Raw genomic sequence first — 27,500 nt, forward strand, 5'->3', positions numbered from 1 at the left:
TCCAGTATCAGACTACTCCACCACTACTCCAGTATCTGTCTACTCCAGTATCAGACTACTGCAGCATCAGACTACTCCACCACTACTCCAGTATCTGTCTACTCCAGTATCTGTCTACTCCAGTATCAGACTACTGCAGCATCAGACTACTGCAGCATCAGACTACTGCAGCATCAGACTACTGCAGCATCAGGCTACTGCAGCATCAGGCTTCTGCAGCATCAGGCTTCTGCAGCATCAGGCTACTGCAGCATCAGGCTACTGCAGCATCAGGCTACTGCAGCATCAGGCTACTGCAGCATCAGGCTACTCTAGCATTACTCCAGTATCAGGCTACTCTAGCATTACTCCAGTATCAGGCTACTCTAGCATTACTCCAGTATCAGGCTACTCTAGCATTACTCCAGTATCAGGCTACTCTAGCATTACTCCAGTATCAGGCTACTCTAGCATTACTCCAGTATCAGGCTACTCTAGCATTACTCCAGTATCAGGCTACTCTAGCATTACTCCAGTATCAGGCTACTCTAGCATTACTCCAGTATCAGGCTACTCTAGCATTACTCCAGTATCAGGCTACTCTAGCATTACTCCAGTATCAGGCTACTCTAGCATTACTCCAGTATCAGGCTACTCTAGCATTACTCCAGTATCAGGCTACTCTAGCATTACTCCAGTATCAGGCTACTCTAGCATTACTCCAGTATCAGGCTACTCTAGCATTACTCCAGTATCAGGCTACTCTAGCATTACTCCAGTATCAGGCTACTCTAGCATTACTCCAGTATCAGGCTACTCTAGCATTACTCCAGTATCAGGCTACTCTAGCATTACTCCAGTATCAGGCTACTCTAGCATTACTCCAGTATCAGGCTACTCTAGCATTACTCCAGTATCAGGCTACTCTAGCATTACTCCAGTATCAGGCTACTCTAGCATTACTCCAGTATCAGGCTACTCTAGCATTACTCCAGTATCAGGCTACTCTAGCATTACTCCAGTATCAGGCTACTCTAGCATTACTCCAGTATCAGGCTACTCTAGCATTACTCCAGTATCAGGCTACTCTAGCATTACTCCAGTATCAGGCTACTCTAGCATTACTCCAGTATCAGGCTACTCTAGCATTACTCCAGTATCAGGCTACTCTAGCATTACTCCAGTATCAGGCTACTCTAGCATTACTCCAGTATCAGGCTACTCTAGCATTACTCCAGTATCAGGCTACTCCAGCATTACTCCAGTATCAGGCTACTCCAGCATTACTCCAGTATCAGGCTACTCCAGCATTACTCCAGTATCAGGCTAATCTAGCATTACTCCAGTATCAGGCTACTCCAGCATTACTCCAGTATCAGGCTACTCCAGCATTACTCCAGTATCAGGCTACTCCAGCATTACTCCAGTATCAGGCTAATCTAGCATTACTCCAGTATCAGGCTACTCCAGCATTACTCCAGTATCAGGCTACCCCAGCATTACTCCAGTATCAGGCTACTCCAGCATTACTCCAGTATCAGGCTACTCCAGCATTACTCCAGTATCAGGCTACTCCAGCATTACTCCAGTATCAGGCTACTCCAGCATTACTCCAGTATCAGGCTACTCCAGCATTACTCCAGTCCTGCAAAGCAGATCAAGGAGGCTCAGCTCAGCAGATGGACTGACTGGGGCTGGAGAACAGCAGGCTGCAACTAACCCTGGCCTGCACGAGGCTAGTAAGGAAACGTGACCGAAAGGCCTACCTCATAACAGACTAGAGAGAAAAAAAACATTTAGGGAACGAGAGAGAGAGAATCCTTTGCCAGTGTATTTCATTCAGCAAGGGAAAGTAATGAACAAGGACTACACCAACACAAACCATTATCCTCGACACACAGATAGGGACGTACCCTAAGGAGCTCAACCGTAAACTGAAAGTGGATGGAATAGGACTGACGTTAAGTAGTTTCTCTCTTTTGAGATAAACTTAACCTACCACGTCACTGATTAAGTTGAGCGATTAACCGAAATGTAGGTTATTTTTCGTTTTGTAAACAACTAATTGACCAACTTTGTTTAAAGTATTTGAATTCCATTTTGTTCCGTTTTTTTTGTTGCTGTGAGCTCAATGCACAGTTTCTGTAGAGACAAATCAGATCAAGCCTGAACTGTGCGATGTAGTAGAGAGTTGTAGTTGCCAACCGGCCAATATTCTAGATAGTTTAGTGCAGAAAACGTGGCAACTACAATTACCACAACCCATTGTGCACCCGCATACTTCTCTTGTCTGTGTGGAGCACCGAGCTATAATAAGAATGGTGTGGAGCACCGAGCTATAATAAGAATGGTGTGGAGCACCGAGCTATAATAAGAATGGTGTGGAGCACTGAGCTATAATAAGAATGGTGTGGAGCACCGAGCTATAATAAGAATGGTGTGGAGCACTGAGCTATAATAAGAATGGTGTGGAGCACTGAGCTATAATAAGAATGGTGTGGAACACTGAGCTATAATAAGAATGGTGTGGAGCACTGAGCTATAATAAGAATGGTGTGGAGCACCGAGCTATAATAAGAATGGTGTGGAGCACTGAGCTATAATAAGAATGGTGTGGAGCACTGAGCTATAATAAGAATGGTGTGGAGCACCGAGCTATAATAAGAATGGTGTGGAGCACTGAGCTATAATAAGAATGGTGTGGAGCACCGAGCTATAATAAGAATGGTGTGGAGCACACAGAGACTGTGTGTTTCTTCTTCTCTCAATCTAGAGGGATAGAAAGCAGCTGCTTCCAGATGTATTGTCATCTGAAAATACATGATCTAAGAGATTGATAGTTGGTATTCAGCAGTCATAAAAGTATGCCTTATTTACTTTGCTGTCAGACAAAATCACTATTTTAGTAGTTCTTCACAGGCAGCAGCTCTATAGAGATGAGATGATGACTTGGAATTAAATAAAGACATCAAATTAAACAAATATTGTATTAAAGTAATGTGAATAAATTATGTTAAAGCAATAATGGGCAGCCACTACAATTAAAAAAAAAACTTGTATTAATTGTTTTATTCTGCGCTTACACAGCATTCAACCCATATTATGCACAGTTGATTAAAAAAAAGAATGAAAAAAAGTGATTATTTTTTTATAATCAAACTGAAACAACCTCAAAAAGCACTAATTGCTCAGCACTATATTGAAGGCAAGGATATTATTAAGCGGTGTGCCATGAATGGCTAAGGCCTTGGAGAAGATAGAACAATATATTAGTTAACTGTGAAAAAAAAGGATATATCCACACAACATTGAATCATGTTGAGAATGTAAAGGTTTTGTACAGGTAATAAGGAGGATAGCAGATGCTTTATAGATGTTAGTGTGAGTTAGTGTTTTGTTCTCTGGAACCACTTTTTTTATACTAAATATATCAGGGACTCCCTCATAATCAGAACACAACTCAAGTGAGATCAAAATAGCATACACAGAGTTTTACTAGGACTTGTGCAGCGCATGGCTAGATGAACCAAGTCTCGGGCCCTGGGAAGGAACATTTAGGCATCGTAGAGAATCTTTCATTTTTCAAGCTAATTATCCTGACAATTTACAGAGAAAACTTTGCAGTTTAATAACAATAAAAATGGGATTACACGAAGTATTGCGATGAAAAATGTATAATTGGTGGAGTAAGCCTAGTGTGGATACCTATATCCCTGTGTTCTTAACCCAGGCCCATAATGCCCTGGGTTAAGAACATCAACAATATTACAATACATTGTATTGTATTAAACACTCAAAACGTTTTCCACTGATCCCTTGACAAAATGTGTTTAAAATCGGGTGCTGTTAGTAATACTGTATTCATAAAATAAAATAAATATTTTTTTCTTCAAACACTGTTGCATGTTAAATGGATCAGCACCACACGGAGACCAACATCTGGAAGCTGTTATAGAGGTGTTCCCACACACACCAAACACGTGTCTCTCTCTTGAACACACACAAACATTTAACGGCTTATTCTAAGTCAAGAGACTAAAGGGAGGAGGCAGTGGCACACATTGCTACTCCTTGGCCACTGCTTCATCCAGCTCAGCTAAGCCTTCCTGTGAAAAAAACACACCCAGCTAATTCACCACGCAGATAACGCACACACACAGCCCAGATATTGGGTCACAAACAGCCAAGGTTAATCATCAATGAGCAGGGGAATGGTCAAAGAATGACAGCCAGCTAACATTAGTTAGATAATATTGTCGCCCACACACACATTACAGCCCTCCTATCTGTTCTAAATCATAAGCGCCACACCATTTTAGTCTTTATAACAACAGCTGGGAGCTTGAGCGTTAGATTATCCAGCTCCATGACTAACTGTAGCCAGACGGACATATGGACAGACAGACAGAAATGAACCTCCAACCTACATACAGAAGGAAGGAAAGGTGCGGGGATCGTGGCATACCTCTTTTAGGCAGTTCCTGCAGGGGAATGGTATCCCCTCCCCCGTCGTAAGGGAGATAGGGGTCGGTCTCGGCTGAGATATCCTCCATGGTTAACTGACAGTTGGCCGCTAAGCTTACGTTAGCTCTCTCACTGCGCGTTAGCTACTCGTCTCTAGGCGAACTGTTTACCATGGAGGCAGCCTCCATGATTTACAGCAGCCACGAATAGCGGGCTGTGTGCATAGGCTTATTTGTGACTGTGTGTGTGTGTGTGTGTGTGTGTGTGTGTGTGTGTGTGTGTGTGTGTGTGTGTGTGTGTGTGTGTGTGTGTGTGTGTGTGTGTGTGTGTGTGTGTGTGTGTGTGAGCCGAGCTCTCAGCAGTTGACTGCTAAGGGGCCGGTGATGTCGTCACAGGAAAGACGATCGGCTCGCACTGGTTGGTTGTTAGGGTAGACAACTGCCAGTACTGCTGGCATCATATTGATCTGTATTGACTGCAGCACTATACAGTACATTACAGTTTTAATTTGCTGCTTACCAAGGAATTAACAAATTAATATATTAATGTTAGAAAAACTGTTTTTCTGCACAATCAATAGGCCTAATTGACTTGAATGAAGCAATTTCTCAGAGGCAGAACAGCGTGTGCGCGCACACACACACACACACACACACACACACACACACACACTAAAATCAAAATGCCATTAGAGCAAAAGCCACAGCAGGGGAGAGCAAGAGAAACAGCCAGAAGATGAAAACTACCATAAACAAATGAGTGAAACCATTAGTGCGAGACAGAGACTCTCCTCTACCTTCTCCTTCCCTTTTCCACAAACACATGAACTTTCTCTCTTTCGCTCTCAAACACGTATACACAAAGAGGATATGAAGCCATGTGTGAGATTTCTTCTGAAGGGTTCATAGCTACCAACAGAGCCTTCAGAAAGTATATCCCTCGACTTAGTCCACATTTGTTGTGTTACAGCCCAAATTCAAAATGGATTAAATATGTACAGTGGGGAGAACAAGTATTTGATACACTGCAGATTTTGCAGGTTCTGTTACTTACAAAGCATGTAGAGGTCTGTAATTTTTATCATAAGTACACTTCAACTGTGAGAGACGGAATCTAAAACAAAAATCCAGAACATCACATTGTATGATTTTTAAGTAATTAATTGGCATTTTATTGCATGACATAAGTATTTGATCACCTACCAATCAGTAAGAATTCCGGCTCTCACAGACCTGTTCGTTTTTCTTTAAGAAGCTCTCCTGTTCTCCACTCATTACCTGTATTAACTGCACCTGTTTGAACTCGTTACCTGTATAAAAAGACACCTGTCCACACACTCAATCAAACAGACTCCAACCTCTCCACAATGGCCAAGACCAGAGAGCTGTGTAAGGACATCAGGGATAGAATTGTAGACCTGCACAATGCTGGGCTGGGCTACAGGACAATAGGCAAACAGCTTGGTGAGAAGGCAACAACTGTTGGTGCAATTATTAGAAAATGGAAGAAGTTCAAGATGCAATTATTAGAAAATGGAAGAAGTTCAAGATGACGGTCAATCACCCTCGGTCTGGGGCTCCATGCAAGATCTCACCTCGTGGGGCATCAATGATCATGAGGAAGGTGAGGGATCAGCCCAGAACTACACGGCAGGACCTGGTCAATGACCTGAAGAGAGCTGGGAACACAGTCTCAAAGAAAACCATTAGTAACACACTACGCCGTCATGGATTAAAATCCTGCAGCGCACGCAAGGTCCCCCTGCTCAAGCCAGCGCATGTCCAGGCCCGTCTGAAGTTTGCCAATGACCATCTGGATGATCCAGAGGAGGAATGGGAGAAGTTCATGTGGTCTGATGAGACAAAAATAGAGCTTTTTGGTCTAAACTCCACTCGCCATGTTTGGAGGAAGAAGAAGGATGAGTACAACCCCAAGAACACCATCGTGAAGCAGGAAGGTGGAAACATCATTCTTTGGGGATGCTTTTCTGCAAAGGGGACAGGACGACTGCACCATATTGAGGGGAGAATGGATGGGGCCATGTATCGCGAGATCTTGGCCAACAACCTCCTTCCCTCAGTAAGAGCATTGAAGATGGGTCGTGGCTGGTTCTTCCAGCATGACAACGACCCGAAACACACAGCCAGGGCAACTAAGTAGTGGCTCCGTAAGAAGCATCTCAAGGTCCTGGAGTGGCCTAGCCAGTCTCCAGACCTGAACCCAATAGAAAATCTTTGGAGGGAGCTGAAAGTCCGTATTGCCCAGCGACAGCCCCGAAACCTGAAGGATCTGGAGAAGGTCTGTATGGAGGAGTGGGCCAAAATCCCTGCTGCAGTGTGTGCAAACCTGGTCAAGAACTACAGGAAACATATGATCTCTGTAATTGCAAACAAAGGTTTCTGTACCAAATATTAAGTTCTGCTTTTCTGATGTATCAAATACTTATGTCATGCAATAAAATGCTAATTAATTACTTAAAAATCATACAATGTGATGTTCTGGATTTTTGTTTTAGATTCCGTATCTCACAGTTGAAGTGTACCTATGATAAAAATTACAGACACCTACATGCTTTGTAAGTAGCAAAACCTGCAAAATCGGCAGTGTATCAAATACTTCTTCTCCCCACTGTATGTTTCCCCTCACCCATCTACACACAATACCGCATAATGACAAAGTGAAAACATGTTTTTGGAAATGTTTGCACATTTATTGAAAATGAAATACAAAAATGTAATTTACATAAGTAGTCACACCCCTGAGTCAATACATTTTAGAATCACCTTTGGTAGTGATTACAACTGTGAGTCTTTCTGGGTAAATCTCTAAGAGCTTTGCACACCTGAAATGTACAATATTTGCACATTTATTCTTTAAAAATTCTTCAAGCTCTCAAGTTGGTTGTTGATCATTACTAGACAGCCATTTTGTAACTAGGTCACGAATTCAATGTAGTCTTGGTAAGTGTATACTCTGCCTTTTGTTTTAGGTTATTGTCCTGCTGAAAGGTAAATTCATATCCCAGTGTCTTGTGAAAAGCAGACAGAACTAAGTTTCCTCTAGGATTTTGCCTGTGCTTAGCTCTATTACATTTGATTTTTTATCACCCCCCAAAAAATACTCCCTAGTCCTTGCCAATGACAACTATACCCATAATGTGATGCAGCCACCGCCATGTTTGAAAATACGAAGAGTGGTGCTCAGTGATGTGTTGGATTTGCCCCAAACATAAACTTTGTCCTGAAAACAAAGCGTTATTTGCATTTTTATTCAGGGGTTGGAACCGGTTCAGGGACCAGAACTGAAAACTGGAAAATAACATTTTTCAAGGAACAGAACCAGACCAAGAACAAAAGTGATCTATACTGTTCTGGAACAGAACCGCTATTTTAAAAGTATGGGAACCAGTTAATGTTATTTTACGTTCCGAGCATGTTTTTCAGCCCCACAAAAAAACGCAACAAAGCGCCTATGCAAAGCCCTCACTGTCACTCAGAAGTGCATTCCAGGGCCTGCCAACTGAAAATCTTTGCCAGTGTGAGTGTGTAGACTATATGCCCCTCCCTACAAAGCATGCATAGTCTACTGTAGCTACTGACATTACAGGTGTGATTCAGAAATTAAGGGGAGATATTTTTTTATTATTAGAGAACAATTGATTCACTTTTTCAACTATTAAGGATACCATAGTTATGGCGTTTCACAGTTGATGTATTAACTACAAAAAGGTAAGACATGTTTTTATTTTAATTCTGGTGCCGCTCTGAACACACAAGTTTGTTAGCTAGCTAGCTTGTTAGCTAGCTCTGGTCTAGCTCTCGAAAACTCTAGGCAGCATTACGTGTAATGTAATGGAACTGAGAGTCTTGGTCAAGGGCTAGCTCTGGTTCAACATTAGTTAAGCCAACTCTCTGAAATTCAAAGACATCCAAAGTTCCTTTAAAGAAGCATCTTCTCCATATGTATAATTTTGTGTGCCTAATTCAGATAAGGCATGTCATAACAAGATGCCCAGCGCTATCCTCACCCGCAAAATGTACGTTGCATGCCGTACCCTACACTACATTTGTCTGTCCAATGCGTGTACATAGCTTGCCTGCTCCATAGCACGTTGCTCTATCCATTGGTGAAGTAATTTAATGTCGAGCTAAATAAAAAATATATATATTTTTGAGATATAAAAAGAAACAAAAAGGAATGATTATTTAGCTGGTCGGAACAATTGAAAGTTAAAGAAAAAATTATGTTTCTGTTCAGAACAAAACGATTGGAAAATAATTTAGGTTCCAATGCCTGGTTTTACTTTAGTGCCTTGTTGCAAATAGGAAAACATTTTTTTCAGTCATTAAACTCTGTTTTAAAAAGTGACCATTGGCCTCGTGGTGAAATCTCTGTGCGGTTTCTTTCTACTCCGGAGTTAGGAAGGACGCCTGTATCTTTGTATTTATTTTATTTAACTTCTTATGGCTGCAGGGGCAGTATTGAGTAGCTTGGATGAAAGGTGCACAGAGGTGCCCATAATAAACTGCCTGCTCCGCAGTCCCAGTTGCTAATATATGCATATTATTATTCATATTGGATAGAAAACACTCTGGTTTCTAAAACTGTTTGAATTATGTCTGTGAGTATAGCAGAACTCATATGGCAGGCAAAAACCTGAGAAAAAATCCAAACAGGAAGTGGGATTTCTGAGGCTGGTCGATTTTCAACCACGATCCTATTGAATTCACAGTGATATATGGATGAGTTTGCACTTCCTACGGCTTCCACTAGATGTCAACAGTCTGTAGAACCTTGTCTGATGCCTCTACTGTGAAGGGGGGCGAATGAGAAAGGAATTAGTCAGGTCTGCCATGACCTGACCATGCTCTAACCATGCGCGTTCACTTGAGAGGGAGCTCTGTTCCATCGCTCATTTGAAGTCAATGTAATTCTCCGGTTGGAACGTTATTCAAGATTCACGTTAAAAACATTCTAAAGATTGATTCAATACATCGTTTGACATGTTTCTACTGACTGTTACGGAACTTTTGGACATTTCGTCAGCTTTTAGTGAACGCGCTTCCTGACGTTGGATTTGTTTACCAAACACGCTAACAAAAATAGCTATTTGGACATAAATGATGGACATTACCGAACAAAATGAACATTTCTTGTGAAAGTGGGAGTCCTGGGAGTGCATTCCGACGAAGATCAGCAAAGGTAAGTGAAGATTTATAATGCTTTTTATGAGTTTTGTTGACTGCACAATTTGGCGGGTAACTGTATGGCTTGCTTTTGTGGCTGAACGCTTCTTTCAGATTATTGAATATTGTGTTTTGCCGTAAAGCTTTTTGAAATCTGACACAGCGGTTGCATTAAGAACAAGTTTCTTTAATTCTATGTAAAACATGTATCTTTCATCAAAGTTTATGATGAGTATTTATGTTATTTGACGTGGCTTTTGACGAGGTTTTTGGATATAAATATGAACTTAATCGAACAAAACATATATGTATTGTGTAACATGAAGTCCTATGAGTGTCATCTGATGAAGATCAAAGGTTAGTGATTCATTTTATCTCTATTTCTGCTTTTTGTGACTCCTGTCTTTGGCTGGAAAAATGACTGTGTTTGTCTGTGATTTTGCGGTGACCTAACATAATCATTTGTGGTGCTTTCGCTGAAAAGCCTATTTGAAATCGGACAATTTGGTGGGATTAACAACAAGATGAACTTTAAAATGGTATAAGATACATGTATGTTTGAGGAATTTTAATTATGAGATTTCTGTTGTTTGAATTTGGCGCCCTGCACTTTCACTGGCTGTTGTCATATCGATCCCGTTAACGGGATTGCAGCCATAAGAAGTTTTAACTAGGAAAGTCATTAGTCTAGTGTAGTGACTGAGTGTATTGATACACCTAAAACACTTCAGCGAGCAGGCCTTTCTAATCGACCTGGCCCGGGCATCCTGGAAGGATATTGACTTCATTCCGTCAGTAGAAGATGCCTGGTTATTCTTTAAAAAGTGCTTTCCTCAAAATCTTAAATAAGCATGCCCCATTCAAAAAAATTTAGAACCAGGAACAGATAAAGCCCTTGGTTCACTCCAGACCTGACTGCCCTTAACCAGCACAAAAACATCCTGTGGCGTACGGCATTAGCATCAACTAGCCCCCGCGATATGCAACTTTTCAGGGAAGATAGGAACCAATCTAGCTTTTTTTAAACAGAAATTTGCATCCTGCAGCAAACTCTAAAAAGTTCTGGCACACTGTAAAGTCCATGGAGAATAAGAGCACCTCCTCCCAGCTGCCCACTGCACTGAGGCTAGGAAACACTGTCACCACCAATAAATCCACAATAATCGAGAATTTCAAGAAGCATTTCTCTACAGCTAGCCATGCTTTCCACATGGCTAACCCTAACCTGGTCAACAGCCCTCCACCCCCCACAGCAACTTGCCCAAGCCTCCCCTATTTCTCCTTCACCCAAATCCAAATAGCTGATGTTCTGAAAGAGCTGCAAAATCTGGACCCCTACAAACCAGCAGGGCTAGACAATCAGGACCCTCTCTTTCTAAAATTATCAGCTGAAATTGTTGCAACCCCTATTACTAGCCTGTTCAACCTCTCATATCGTCTGAGATCCCCAAATATGTCATTTACAAAATAGCCTCCAACACTCTACTCAGCAAATTGCATGCAGTCTATCACAGTGCCATCCGTTTTGTCACCAAAGCCCCATATACTACCCACCACTGCGACCTGTATGCTCTCGTTGGCTGGCCCTCGCTTCATATTCGTTGCCAAACCCACTGGCTCCAGGTCATCTGTAAGTCTTTGCTAGATAAACCCTGCACTTTTTCAGCTCACTGGTCACCATAGCAGCACCCACCCGTAGCACGAGCAGGTATATTTCACTTGTCACCCCCAAAACCAACTGCTCCTTTGGCCGCCTTTCCTTCCAGTTCTCTGCTGCCAATGACTGGAACAAATTGCAACAAAAAAACAAAAAAATAATCACTGAAGCTGGAGACTCATATCTCCCTTACTAACTTTAAGCACCAGCTGTCAGAGCAGCTCACAGATCACTGCACCTGTACATTGCCCATCTGTAAATAACCCATCCAACTACCTCATCCCCATACTGTTATTTATTTTTGCTCCTTTGCACCCCAGTATCTCTACTTGCACATTCATCTTCTGCACATCTATCACTCCAGTGTTTAATTGCTAAATTGTAATTATTTCACCACTATGGCCTATTTATTGCCTTACCTCCCTCATCTTACCTAATTTGCACACACTGTATATCGACTTTTTCTCTTCTGTGTTTGTTTATTCCATGTGCAACTCCATTGATTTATCTTGGCCAGGTCGCAGTTGTAAATGAGAACTTGTTCTGAACTAGCCTACCTGGTTAAATAAAGTGCAATTAATAACTTCACCATGCTCAAAAATTCAAAAAACCTAATTCCACTTTGACATTATGGGGTATTGTGTGAATAACAGTGACACATCATCTACATTTAAATCATTTTAAGGCTGTAGCACAACAAAATGTGAAAAAACTCAAGGGGTGTGAATACTTTGAAGGCAGAGCACTGCCACATTTGGCAATGAGTGTGCACATGAGTGAAACTGTCACACTGCAAAACTGAAGCAGCTCTATCAAAATCAGTCACTAGAGAGCACTGCACCTGAAATGTATAGTCACACTATGACTTATTATTAAGAAAGATGACATTTTGACTGCTGTGCTGGCACCATCAAACCAAACAAACAACCAAGGAAGCCCCTACCTTTTAGCACTGTTCCTGTTGCTAGGCGATGGCACATCTGGAGTTTGGAAGTAAATCCCAAAAGAGAGTACAAAGTTAACGTGGCACCAGGGTTCTAGAAATCAGATGAACCAGCACCAAATATGTTCTATCTCCACAGTTCCAATATGTAATTCCTCTGTTCTAAGCCTGGATCAGGTAGTTCCATTCTGTTCCACTAAAGAACATTCCCACATCTGCCTGACACAGCACACAAGGTGGGCCAGACAAGGGTCCACTTCCACCCCCAACACACAGTGCATATAAATAGCACGAGACACACAGAAAGGCAGCTTAACCTACAGGCACAATCCTGACAGATACCGGCATTTACACTTCATGGACTGCCACTAGGCACGTGCTGATTGGACGGCAAGCTGACAAACTGGTTCATGAGAATTCATTTTTCACTCCCCTAGTCACTTCATCCAGTTCCTACACTATATATACACAAAAGTAAGTGGCACCCCTTCAAATTAGTGGATTCGGCTATTTCAGCCACACCCGTTGCTGACAGGTGTATAAAATCGAGCACACAGCCATGCAATCGCCTGTGATGGAAATGTTATACTCATGTGCTTCTCTTAGGACTAATTTCTGTGTTCTATTCATGTGCTGTTCTAATGACCAATTTCTGTGTTCATGCAAGTGGTTGACTGAACGAATCCTCACTATCAGTATCTGCAATTTGGCAGTACGCCCAAACCTTGTTTTGAGAACGAAAGATTTCTCAGTTTCAGGGTCTCAGCTTAGAGAGAAGAAGCCTTGTGAGGTATTGGTCTGTCACATGTTATGAACCAGTATTGGTCGGTCACATGAATGAAACAAACCGGTAATGAATCATTAACTATGCTATATCATGCAAATATAACTTGTCTGTGTATAGACGTATATAAGGCAACTGCTGGGACTACCCAGGCAGAGCTCCTGATTGACATGTGTACTATGGTGCATTGAGTTGGTTGAAACCTCTCCAGGGCGCTGGCAATAAACAATGATTCATTTAAGATTGACTATGGAGTGTTGTGGAAATTCTTACATAGGGACGGACACTGAAAGGCAAACATTGGCAGTAGAATGCCCCGTACTGAAGTGCTCAGTGACTTTCAATGTGACACTGTTATAGGATGCACACCTTTCCAACAAAGCAGCTCTTCAAATTTTTTCCCTGCTAGAGCTGCCCTGGTCAACTGTACGTGCTGTTACTGTGAAGTGGAAACATCTAGGAGCAACAGTGGCTCAGCCACGAAGTGGTAGGCAACACAAGCTCACAGAATGGGACCGCCGAGTGCTGGAGAGCATTAAACTCGTCTGTCCTCGTTTGCAACACTCACTAGAGTTCCAAACTGCCTATGGAAAGAACGTCAGCACAAGTACTGTTCGTCGGGAGCTTCATGAAATGGGTTTCCATGGCCGAGCAGCCGCACACAAGCCTAAGATCACCAAGCGCAATGCCAAGTGTCGGCTGGAGTGGTGTAAAGCTCGCCACCATTGGACTCTGGAGCAGTAGAAGCGCGTTCTCTGGAGTCTGACAGATGAATCTGGGTTTGGCGGATGCCAGGAGAACGCTACCTGCCCAAATGCATAGTGCCAACTGTCAAGTTTGGTGGAAGACGAATAATGGTCTGGGGCTGTTTTTCATGGTTCGGGCTAGGCCCCTTAGTTCTAGTAAAATGGAAATCTTAATGCTACAGCATACAATGACATTCTAGACTATTCTGTGCTTCCAACTTTGTGGCAACAGTTTGGGGAAGTCCCTTTCCTGTTTCAGCCTATGGTTTGTCGAGATCGGTGTCAAAGCCAACTGACATTTACTCCTGAGGTGCTGACCTGTTGCACCCTCTACAACCACTGTGATTATTATTATTATTATTATTATTTGACCCTGCTGGTCATCTATGAACATTTTGGCCATGTTCTGTTTTAAATCTCTACCCGGCACAGCCAGAAGAAGACTGGCCACCCCTCATAGCCTGGTTCCTCTCTAGGTTTCTTCCTAGGTTCTGGCCTTTCTAGGGAGTTTTTCCTAGCCACCGTGCTTCTACACCTGCATTGCTTGCTGTTTGGGGTTTTAGGCTGGGTTTCTGCACAGCACCTTGTGACATCAGCTGATGTAAGAAGGGCTTTATAAATGAATTTGATTGATTGATTGAAGAACATGACTGGTCTGAACAGAGCCCTGACCTCAACCCCATCAAAACACCTTTGGGATGAATTGGAACGCCGACTGCGAGCCAGGCCTAATCGCCCAACATCAGTGCCCAACCTAACTTGTGCCTGTGGCTGAATGGAAGCAACTCCCTGCAACAATGTTCTAGTGGAAATCTTTCACAGAAGACTGGAGGCTGTTATAGCAGCAAAGGGGGGGACCAACTCCATTTTAAAGCACATTATTTTGGAATGAGATGACGAGCAGGTGTCCACATACTTTTGTATATAACATGTGGGCATGTGTATGAACACTGACTTGAGTAGCCTGTTACTTAGTAACACATGGATACACCTACAGGCAGTAGCTTACACCTAGGTTCACTGAGAAATTTTGCAGACTTGGAGAATGGAGACCACTGATTGGGAAGAGATTACTGAGTGACCTTGTAACCCAACTCATACTCATTCCCTAGGGGGAAGGGAAACAGGACTTTATTAAGTATGGTACTTAAAACATACATGGTTAAGTAGTTTTCTATAGTTATCTTGTAACAAAGTACTGATGTTCTACCTTTGACCTGTGTAACTGCCAGTATCAAATGTCTGCCAGTGTTGAATGTTGTGGCTAAAGTTAGACTCCAGACTGAGTCAAGGGTTCACTGATAATGTATCTGTGACACTATGTGATTCTGTAGCAGCTGATGTTGTGACATCCTACAAGCCTCTCGGCTGATGTTTACAGAACATTAGGTGCTGTGTGATTAATAAGAAGGGTATTCTCAGAGAAGGCCCGTTACAATTTGTTTCTGCTTCTGCTCTGGAGGTGTCTCCCTGTTGCAACTGTTAAATAAACAAGATTGGATTCTGACTGATGTTATCAACAACTGCTCTCCTTTTGGTTCACCGGAAATTTCCCTTTACACACAGACACACAGTGGCCCGCCTTGGCATGCTTTCTCTGTGTCCTACTAAACAAAACCTGGTCACCCTCACTGGAGCAGTACTACTATATAGCCAGTCTCCACTGGGTCAAAAATTATCAATGGTCTCTGGTCTCCAGTAACACTAAAGAAAAACATATCCACATGGCCTAACCAAGTTATGGAAGGTTACAGCAGAGTGCACTAGTTTGACATAACATTTCCTCGTTAGCTGGCTGTGAGGACTCCCAGAAAGAAGCAATGTAGCCAACATGCCCTGAGGCTCCAGCAATGTTGCATTAAAGCATTCAGACTCACTAACCTGGTTTCCCAAGCGTTTCAACATTCAACTGCTACATCCGTTCATTGACATGCTTGGAAATATGACGAGAAGTCCGCTAAAAAGAAGTAGAAACACACTGGCGCTCAGGCAGGCAGCAAAACAGGCGTTAGGCTACATTTTGGTATTCACACATTGTGCAGTATTAGCAGTAGCGTTAGTGCCGGTCCATTCTCTGGTTACACATCTTCATTTACTTCTGGACTCTGTGGGGGAGCTTAATATGACAAAAACTAGCCCTGTACTCAGCAATTCATAACTGCTTTCAGAGGCGCATGCACGCACACACAAACATTTAAACACAGGAGGAACTCTGCGCTTGTACACACTGGTGAGAGACAGTGGATAAGGAGTATTGTGCAGCAGAGTAAATATGTCAAGCACTGTGTGCCCCTAAGCACAACTTCAATTAGATTATAAAAATTGTATAAACTAGTTTCGACCATTATTACATTCAATCAGACTCAATCAACATAAACAAGACAAAAGGCTGTCATTATTTTGGTTTTCCTTGGCTTCTCCTTACATCCATGGTTTGATAAATGTACTTTAAAACCTCACTGGATCAGTGTCCCGAAATTGGGACAGTTGTTGCTCGATATACACTGCTCAAAAAAATAAAGGGAACACTTAAACAACACAATGTAACTCCAAGTCAATCACACTTCTGTGAAATCAAACTGTCCACTTAGGAAGCAACACTGATTGACAATAAATTTCACATGCTGTTGTGCAAATGGAATAGACAAAAGGTGGAAATTATAGGCAATTAGCAAGACACCCCCAAAAAAGGAGTGACTCTGCAGGTGGTGACCATAGACCACTTCTCAGTTCCTATGCTTCCTGGCTGATGTTTTGGTCACTTTTGAATGCTGGCGGTGCTCTCACTCTGGTGGTAGCATGAGACTGAGTCTACAACCCACACAAGTGGCTCAGGTAGTGCAGTTCATCCAGGATGGCACATCAATGCGAGCTGTGGCAAAAAGGTTTGCTGTGTCTGTCAGCGTAGTATCCAGAGCATGGAGGCGCTACCAGGAGACAGGCCAGTACATCAGGAGACGTGGAGGAGGCCGTAGGAGGGCAACAACCCAGCAGCAGGACCGCTACCTCCGCCTTTGTGCAAGGAGGTGCACTGCCAGCGCCCTGCAAAATGACCTCCAGCAGGCCACAAATGTGCATGTCAGGCCCAAAAGCTAGAATATGCATATAATTAGTATATTTGGATAGGAAACACTCTGAAGTTTCTAAAACTGTTTGAATGATGTCTGTGAGTATAACAGAACGCAGGCAAAAACCTGAGAATAAATCCAACCAGGAAGTGGGAAATCTGAGGTTTGTAGGTTTTCAAGTCTTTGCCTATCCAATATAAAGTGTCTATGGGGTCATATTGCACTTCCTAAGGCTTCCACTAGATGTCAACTGTCTTTAGAACCTTGTTTCAGGCTTCTACTGCGAAGGAGGAGAGAATAAGAGCCATTTCAACCAGGTGTCTGGCAGAGTGCCATGAGCTCAGTCAGGTGCACACCCGTGAGACGTAGCTGCATTCCTTTTCCTTTCTAAAGACAAAGGAGGTCTCCGGTTGAAACATTGAAGATTTATGTTAAAAACATCCTAAAGATTGATTCTATACATCGTTTGACATGTTTCTACGAACTGTAATATAACTTTTTGACTTTTCGTCTGGCCTGCGCATCGGGAATTTGGAATTGTGAACTAAACGCGCGAACAAAAAGGAGGTATTTGGACATAAATGTATGGACTTTATCGAACAAAACAAACATTTATTGTGGAACTGGGATTCCTGGGAGTGCATTCTGATGAAGCTCATCAAAGGTAAGTGAATATTTATAATGCTATTTCTGACTTCTGTTGACTCCACAACATGGCGGGTATCTGTTTGGCTTGTTTTGGTCTATGAGCGCTGTACTCCGATTATTGCATGGTGTGCTTTTTCCGTAAAGCTTTTTTGAAATCTGACACTGCGGTTGCATTAAGGAGAAGTATATCTATAATTCCATGTATAACGCTTGTATTTTCATCAACATTTATGATGGGTATTTCTGTAAATTGATGTGGATCTCTGCAAAATCACCGGATGTTTTGGGAGCAAAACATTACTGAACATAAACTGAGATGTTTGGATATAAATATGAACTTTATCGAACAAAACATACATGCATTATGTAACATGAAGTCCTATGAGTGTCATCTGATGAAGATCATCAAAGGTTAGTGATTCATTTTATCTCTATTTCTTCTTTTTGTGACTCCTCTCTTTGGCTGGAAAAATGTCTGTGTTTTTCTGTGACTAGGTGCTGACTTAACATAATCGCAAGGTGTGCTTTCGTCATAAAGCCTTTTTGAAATCAGACACTGCGGCTGGATTAACGAGAAGTTTATCTTTAAAATGGTGTGTGATACTTGTATGTTTGAGGAATTTTAATTATGAGATTTCTGTTTGAATTTGGCGCCCGGCAGTTTCACTGGCTGTTGTCAACTCGATCCCGTTAATGGGATTTGAGCCAAAATAAGTTAACCCGGTCAAGTTCGGTTTCTGTGCAATCCTCAGACACTCTAGAAGGCAACCAAACTTGTTTCAACATTCTACATTACGTATTGGCTACACAACATGTCAATTAGCCCATGAAGGTAAGCCATCATTACGCACCAATGAGACGAGCGTGTTGACTTGATTGAGTGTGTCATGGTCCAATGACCACCTATCATTTTGAAACATAGCTAACTAGATAGCCAATGAGCTGGGCTTTACAATAGTATGTGAACGCCGTTTGTACAAGAAACAACCATCATGCTAGAGCTGTGGGCAACAGTGTTCATTCTCAAGGGGAAAGCAAACAGGATGCACAGTAGTTTACATTACACAGCGGTTTGTTATCTTCTACAAACTTTTCTCAAAACTGAAAAAGTAAACGGATGATCTCCGCATGTGTATTTCCCACCATAAAGCATGGAGTAGGGGGTGTTATGGTGTGCTTTGCTGGTGACACTGATTTATTTCAAATTCAAGGCACACTTAACCAGCATGTCTACCACAGCATTCTGCAGCAATACGCAATGCCATCTGGTTTGGGCTTAGTGGGACTGTCATTTGTTTTTCAACAGGACAATGACCCAACACACCTCCAAGCTGTGTAAGGGCTATTTTACCAAGGAGAATGATGGAGTGCTGCATCAGACGAGCTGGCCTTCACAATCCCCAGACTTCAACCAAATTGAGATGGTTTGGGATGAGTTAGACCGCAGAGTGAAGGAAAAGCAGTCAACAAGTTCTCAGCATATGTAGGAACTCCTTCAAGACTGTTGGAAAAGCATTCCAGGTTAAGCTGGTTGAGAGAATACCAAGTGTGCAAAGCTGTCATCAAGGCAAAGGGTGGCTATTTGAAGAATCTCAAATAAACATATCAAAATATATTTTAACACTTTTTTGGTTACTACATGATTTCATGTGTGTTATTTCATAGTGTTAATGTCATCACTATTATTCTACAATGTAGAAAATAGTAAAAATAAAAGATAAACCCTTGAATGAGTAGGTGTTCTAAAACTTTTGACCGGTAGCGTGTATGTATGTATGTATGTATGTATGTATGCATGTATGTATGTATAGAGCAACTACAGATTGCCCCTTTAAGTCTATCAAAAGTGTGCAAGTTTGAGCATGTGTCCATTAGGCCTATGGATTTTTTTATCAGCATGAATTAGATTTAGCAATAAAAGCCCAACTTTTATTCCATAGGCTTGGATCCGCATTATGCAGCTGTAGCAAGTACGCATGTTTCACTGGCTGTCCAGTGGTTTCAAAAACAATGATTGATAGGCAGCTTAAACTTCTTGAATTCAACCATTGTTTAGGGTCAAATACACATTTAGATTTGTGAGGAGCCATCCACATCAGCCACAATCCGTAAGGCGCAAATAGCTAAATGAGAGAGCAGCAGTGTGATTCACATCAGCGCTATGTAGATATTAGAGGTCGACCGATTATGATTTTTCAACGCCGATACCGATTATTGGAGGACCAAAAAAGCCGATAGCGATTAATCTGACAATTTTTTTGTAATTTTGACAATTACAACAATACTGAATGAACACCTATTTTAACTTAATATAATACATCAATAAAATCAATTTAGCCTCAAATAAATAATGAAACATGAACGCAAGAGAAGTGACACAATTTCACCTGGTTAATATTGCCTGCTAACCTGGATTTCTTTTAGCTAAATATGCAGGTTTAAAAATATATACTTCTGTGTATTGATTTTAAGAAAGGCATTGATGTTCATGGTTACTAGTTAATATCAACTATGGAAATTGTGTCACTTCCCTTGCGTTCAGTGCAAGCAGAGTCAGGGTATATGCAGCAGTTTGGGCCACCTGGCTCGTTGTGAACTGTGTGAAGACCATTCCTTCCTAACAAAGACCGTAATTAATTTGCCAGATTTGTAAATAATTATGACATAACATTGAAGGTTGTGCAATGTAACAGCAATATTCAGACTTACCCCCCATTCTATAAAATACAGAACGGTTCCGTATTTCACTGAAAGAATAAACGTTTTGTTTTCAAAATGAGTTTCCGGATTTGACCATATTAATGACCTAAGGCTCGTATTTCTGTGTGTTTATTATAATTAAGTCTATGATTTGATATAGCAGTCTGACTGAGCGGTGGTAGGCAGCAACAGCCTCGTAACCATTCATTCAAACAGCACTTTACTGCGTTTGCCAGCAGCTCTTAGCAATGCTTGATGCACAGCGCTGTTTATGACTTCAAGCCTATCAACTCAAGAGATTAGGCTGGCAATAATATAGTGCCTATAAGAACATCCAATAGTCAAAGGTATATGAAATACAAATGGTGTAGAGAGAAATAGTCGCCGCATCATAATTCCTATAATAACTACAACCTAAAACTTCTTAACTGGGAATATTGAAGACTCATGTTAAAAGGAACCACCAGCTTTCAAATGTTCTTGTGTTCTGAGCAAGGAACTTAAACGTTAGCTTTTTTTACATGGCACGTACTGCACTTTTACTTTCTTCTCCAACACTGTTTTTGCATTATTTAAACCAAATTGAACATATTTCATTATTTATTTGAGACTAAATTGATTTTATTTACGTATTATATTTGGATAAAATAAGTATTCATTCAGTATTGTTTTAATGGTCATTATTACAAATATATATAAAATAATAATAATAAATTGGCCGATTGAATTGGTATCGGCTTTTTTTGGTCCTCCAATAAAATCGTTATCGGCTTGAAAAAAATCACAATCGGTCGACCTCTAATACCTTGTCAGTTGTACAACTGAATGCCTTCAACTGAAATGTGTCTTCCACATTTAACCACGCTGTAATCTGATTACAATATTTTTGCTGGTAACGTTTTCTAATCCATTACTCCCTAAACTTGACAGCTTCCTATTTCAATGTATGGCCTTTCTTTTGCATTTCAAAGATGATGCAACAAAAATCTAAATAGATTTTTTTGTTTGTTTGTTTAATCTTTTACCAGATAGATCTATTTTGTTATATTCGCCTACATTAATTTTGCATCTCATCAAACTTCAAAGTGTTTCCTTTCAAATAGTATCCAGAATATGCATGTCCTTGCTTCAGGTCCTGAGCTACAGGCAGTTAGATTTGGGTATGTCATTTTAGGCAGAAATTGAGATGAAGGGTCCTATCCAGAAGAGGTTTAATACCGGTAATCCATTTATAATCCTTCTTTCAGACTCACATATTCAGTTCAGACGCACTTAAAATTGTCACACAAAAACCCTGAAATAAGTTCATGAGGTAGCTTAGCTTTCGATTCAATTTCACTTCAAAAGACCTTCAGATTGTGAATAGTAATTAGGGAAGCTTGCACTGTCACTGCAGCCAACTGTGACTTGTCATATTAAGGGAGTTGTTTCTCTGTGATTTGTCATATTGAACATATCAGATAGGAGGGAGTTGTTTCTCTGGGACTTGTCATATTAAAACATCATAGCACAGATACACGAGGGAGTTGTTTCTCTGGGACTTGTCATATCAAACATCATTTCAGATATGAGGGAGTTGTTTCTCTGGGACTTGTCATATTAAAACATCATAGCACAGATACACGAGGGAGTTGTTTCTCTGGGACTTGTCATATCAAACATCATTTCAGATATGAGGGAGTTGTTTCTCTTTTGATCAGCTACTAGAACCCAAACCTAGAGCAGCAGCAGGAAGCCAGTGTAACTACGGTAACAAGACATGACTCAGCAAATCAAGCATCAGGCCAGCAGGCAGCAACAGGAAACAAGCAGGAAAACCTATAAAAGCAGCAAAAAAAGCACCAAATAAGGTCAATAGCAGCACACACTGCAAAATGTAACGCCACAAGTCACGACCACAAAGTAAACAGAAAGTGAAGCACAATGAATAGAGTACTGAATGAGGTACCGTATGGATGGCGATAGCAGGGAAAGTATCAAAATAAAACAGGATTACAGGAATGGACAGTCTGGTTCCAGATCTGTTTCTTTGTACTATATTAGCCCGGTCCTATGGCCGTTGTCATGCAAAAACATGTTTGTTGATCCGGGACCAGGCTAATATGGACTAGGCTGTAAGCATAAAACAAAAACAAGATGGTGGGTAAGTTTGCAACCACCAATCGCTGGTATGGAGATGAGACAGCAGGCAGGAGACATCTGATGGAGGATGGTTTGGGATAAGGTGGCATGGATGAATGGAGATGGTTGATGGGTGTATGTTGGGAGCTGAAACAGGGGGGGGGGGGGGGGGGAGTAAATCAACGGCACAGCAGCAGGGCAATATGTCACATCACAGCCAGGGTAGTGAGCGACCCAAAAGGCAAGGCAGCATTGAGTGGTATCATCAGTGCAGATTTGGCAAGCTGGCCAGGATACGAAGTACAGTCACAACAACACAGCTCACAACATCCATCCATGGATGGACCCACAGCTTCCGGCCTGGAACAGACCCTCTTTATCTGAACAAATCAGCCCAGCCAGACCCTCTCTCCGTTAGGAACAGCAACCCAGCGTCATGGGCGGTTGTGGGGGTCTGATGGCGTAGTCAGCAGCGATTAGCAGTGGGCCTACCTGGTGAGGTGGTGTCTCCATCCAGAAGGTTGTCATCCTCGGAGGTGTGGAAGTCCATGACAACCCCTGTGCCATCCAGCAGCTCCTCGTCGCTGCTGGCGCTGGTGATACTGTTGTAGCCGTTCCTGTAGTAGCCGTTCCTGTTGAAGAGCTGCTCCGACTCCATTTAGCTACGCGCTACACACGCAGTGGCCTGAGTGGAAAGAACACACACAAACTCAGATCACAGGGTAGGGCACTGTGGCGATGCCATTGTAGCTGACACACACACACACACTCAGGCAGAAAAGGAAGTCCACAGGCTGGCTGATTAGGAAGTTGGAACCAGAGGGCCGAGTCTGGTAAAGGTTTCTGTTTCAGATTAGGTCTGACTCCGAACCTGGTACCAACCTCAGTGCAGGGTTGTTTCTAGTTGGTGACGGAAGGAGGAAGGGGCGGAGGTCATTAGGAGACATGAGTGTGAGCCGTCAGACCCAGACACTTCATTATGCATCTATGCTCATGCATCACTATGCCCATTCATCTCATTACCTCCATCTGTCTGTTTGTCGGAGTGTGTGCTAGATAGGAGTGATGAGTCTGTATGCCCTGCATGTTGTGCACGACACCTCTCTGTCCCAATCTGAACTCTGTCTTTTTGTGTTTGTTCCTTTGTTTATATGGTCCCCCCTCAGATGGAGATATCGATTCCTATTTGAAATATTTATACCTCTCCAGTCCATCAGTTATGTGGGGCATTTTTGCTGCATCCGTTTTGTGGAAACACATGAATGCAAACAAAACATTTCTGTGTGGGAAGAACCAGCCAGGAGTGTGTGGTCCTATTTTTAGATTGGGGATTAGGATGAACAGAGTGACACACACATGAACAGGAGTGGATACATCCTGTCCACTGATGTGAAGCTGGCTTAGAACAACACTCCTAGAGCACAGTAACTTCACTATTGTGCCCCCTAGTGTTGGCAGGGGAAAACACCTTCCAGATCAGAAATAAAATCAAAATGTATTCATCACATGCTTGGTAAACAGCAGGTGTAGACGAACAGGGAAATGCTTACTTACGGGCCCTTCCCAACAATGCAGAGAAAGAAAGGAGAAATAATAGAAAAGTAAAACATGTAATAATAGATACACAATGAGTAACGATAACTTGCCAATATACACGTGGAACCAGTACAGAGTCGAGGCGCAGGGGTACTAGGTAAACATGTACATATAACTAGGAATAAAGTCACAGTTAATAAACAGTAGCAAGAGTGTATCTGATGAGTTAGTAGAGAACCAGAGAGGAAGGGCTGATACACCAACATCTGACCTAGATCATCAAAGATAGTAGCTATCCTATCTGACTGAATAAGCAGGTTAATGATTCTTCTAAACAATGGTTTCTGGTCTAATGCAGCAAGATGTGATCTTTTTCCACTAGCTAACCTATATGACTGTGAATACGCAGGTTAATGATTCTTCTAACAATGGTTTCTGGTCTTATCTAGCAAGACGTGATCTTTTTCCATGTGGTAAAACAAGCTAGGCCTAGGATTTGAAATGGAAGCAGGTTGAGCTAACGATATGTTTAAATTTAATAGAACTATGTAGTGTATCATCATCCCAACCAGACCCAGTGCAATGAAGAACTAAATTAATCCAAAAGTGAACCATATGAAATCAAAAGGCAGGCAGCAATTGATTTAATCTGTAGACGAGTCACCAAGTAACAGCCAGAGAGCCTGAGGGATAAAGTCTGGGTAGAGTAACTGACTATAGGCCTAATCCTCTATTAAATGTATTGTTCTGATAACTTATTTTAAGATGGCAGTGGTATCACTGACTCTTCTGGGGAGATTAGATATAGTCTAGTATCCTCTCTCTTTAAACAGAAATTAAAATCTAATCAAATGTTATGTCACATGCTTTGAAAACAACAGGTGCAGACTAACCGTGAAATGCTTAATTACAGGCCCTTCCCAACAGTGCAGAGAGAAAGAAAATAGAGAAATATTAGATTTTTTATTTTTTTGTAATAAATACACAATGAGTAATGCTAACTTGGACATATACAGATGCAAGTCACAAACTCATTATGACAGGAAGAGTCAGAAGTCCTCCTAGGCCTAATCCAGATCATTTGCACTCATCAACATTCAACAATGAAAGCAAAAGGACATGATAGTTTAACTGATGTCACTACAGCTCATGTTTCATTCAAGTATAATCATTGCAGACACACCTCTGTGAACACGTTGTGAGACAGACACACATCTTGTCACATCAACATTTTGTCATTGTCATAGGTGTCTATGGAGGAAGAAACACACCAGAGAGCCTACATTTCACTAGCCTGGTCCCAAAACTTTATATACAATAACCTACTATTTTCTATTGTTGTCATGCCAATACACCAACAGTCTGGACCACTAGGCTAACAACTCTCTCTCACCTTGAATGAAGAAATCAATTTGAGCTGTATCAAATCAAAGCATGAAATTAAATTCTGTTTGTTTTTAGACGCTAGTTGAGAAAATGCCAAGAGTGTGCAAAGCTGTCATCAATGCAAAGGGTGGCTACTTTGAAGAATCTAAAATATATTTTGATTTGTTTAACACATTTTTTGGTTACAAGATTCCATACATGTTATTTCATAGTTTTGATGTCGTCACTACTATTCTACAATGTAGAAAATTGAATGAGTGTGTGTTCATAATTTTGACTTGTACCGTATGACATATGTTAGTAATTTAAATCTTGTTACAATTTCACATGGAACTGTCTGTTCCTACCACGTCTGGAGAGGCGCATGTTTGTTCCTCTCACCTTTTCACAAGGTTGAGGTAAAGTCGTGAACACAACCTTCAGGCTTCATTATCAACAGAGGGAAGGTTTTTAGTTTACAACAGCCCAATAAGAGCCAATAGTGAAATGAACACTCCCAGGGGAGTCTCAGAACCAGCCTGACATGACAAACCAATAGGGTATGAAATGATCAATCATAAATTGGCGAAGTATCTTTATAGACTTCAATCCAACAGATGTCAGGTACATGAAGTTGCCTACTGCACACTTAGGCTAAGCTTTGATCTCGTATCAGAACAAATACAGCATTAGGTTAAAGTTGACAGGATGATGACTTTATAAAACAGCTACTAAAATGCAGTGATGGGGTCAATTCCATTTTAATTCGGAAAGTAAACCAAATTCCAATAAAAAAAATATTTATTGAAAAGCTGTGAAGATAATTGGAATTTCAGTGTTCTTCATGAATTGACTGGAATTTAAATGGAATTGCCCCCAACCCTGCTACAATGGATACTTGTTCCTTATCAATTTTCACTCTGACATTTTAGAATGTGTGAGAGGAGTGAGGTGTGTAGAACACATGTGTTTGAATGGCAACAGCATTATTGCCATCTCCTACAACTTATAGAGTAGGAGAGAAAGCGGTCCTCTTCTGTCAGTAGTCAAGGAGCTAAATGTTGCCAGGGGAGAGTGTTGCTGGGATATGACTCAGCATTTTGCCTGTCCCTCAGTGATATGATCACATCTCCTGTAAGGCATAGTCCCCACTGCCAACACTACAGGTTGACTTGACGCACCTCCAAACAAAATAAAAGCAATAACTTTTTTTTTTTAACTACTATACCTCCCCTACCTACTGTAATAATCAAGGATATAGCCTTATAATGCAAAACTGTTCAATTGCAAGTTGTGAGAAACCTTAAATAAAATCTCAAGCGCTATAAGCTTGCATTATGCTGCATATTCTAGGAATCAGACCATAATGGTGAAGCACCCTCCTCAGACAGCGCTGCCTATCCCCAATCCCCAAGCAGAAAGTTTCAAAGGAAGACCTGGTACATCTCAAGAAAAATAGGAAGTGCTTACTTCGAGAGCTGATTCAACAAAAATGAAAAAAAGATGTAGGCTAGGCCTTCAGAAATATGCCACACCATCTAGAAGCAACAGGGCAGGAACTTGGGTTGTGACATTGTAGAAGTGAGAATTAAAAACAGATGATTCTTCTATGATATGTCAGCACTGTCATAGATGGAACACCAAATATGGACATGAATATTGTCTCTTAAATACTATGAATGCCATCATGCACTTAAATAATATAAAGAGTACCAGCAGGCACCTATTTCAGTCCACTTCAAGCACAATGGACTCCAACTGGATGCTCTGGTCAAGAGCTCCAGAAGGCTAACTTAATCATGCAGCACTGAAAAGACAAGTGTGGTTCCTGAGTTTATTAAGCAATAACATCCCATCATGCTAAGGGTCATGTATAAAAATTATGAGCAGGCCATTATTTTGCCTACCATGGCTATGCCCCCATAGGATGACAATGTCCCCAACCATAGGGCACGAGTGGTCACTGAATGGTTTGATGAGCATGAAAACAATGTAAGCCATATGTCATGGCTGTCTCAGTCACCAACTGAACACTTACGGGAGATTCTGAAGCGGTGCCTGAGACAGCGTTTTCCACCCCCAATAAAACACCAAATTATGGAATTTCTTGCGGGAGAATATTGGAGGGATGTGACACCAGAGTTCCAAACACTTGTAGAATCTATGCCAAGGTGCATTAAATCTGTTCTGGCTCGTTGTGACCCAATTCCCCAATAGGACACTTTATGTTGGTGTTTCCTTTATTTTTGGCAGTTACCTGTAGCTGCATGGGGCAAATGAATACGAGCAGAAACTAGAAAAAG

The 27,500-nt window shown here is 41.5% G+C and overlaps 1 protein-coding gene across 10 annotated transcripts in view; it reads right to left on the minus strand.

The window, feature by feature from the left end:
• Nucleotides 1–27,500, minus strand: part of LOC129835354 (H(+)/Cl(-) exchange transporter 3-like) — a 65,688-nt gene that overhangs the window by 37,002 nt on the left and 1,186 nt on the right. For 6 of the 10 annotated variants that reach the window (XR_008756407.1, XM_055900970.1, XM_055900972.1 and 3 more), the window contains one exon: nucleotides 22,789–22,981. Coding sequence is in view for 8 of the 10 variants with exons in the window: in XM_055900970.1 (XP_055756945.1) it covers nucleotides 22,789–22,954 (166 nt within the window). In the remaining 2 variants the exon portion in view is untranslated. Of the gene's footprint in view, nucleotides 1–4,444; nucleotides 4,783–15,640; nucleotides 15,901–22,788; nucleotides 22,982–24,725; nucleotides 27,472–27,500 lie in introns of those variants that run through there. The other 4 variants (XM_055900973.1, XM_055900977.1, XM_055900974.1 and 1 more) reach the window with 4 other exon arrangements.

This window comes from Salvelinus fontinalis, chromosome 36, assembly GCF_029448725.1.
Source record: "Salvelinus fontinalis isolate EN_2023a chromosome 36, ASM2944872v1, whole genome shotgun sequence".
NCBI classification, from domain to species: domain Eukaryota; kingdom Metazoa; phylum Chordata; class Actinopteri; order Salmoniformes; family Salmonidae; genus Salvelinus; species Salvelinus fontinalis.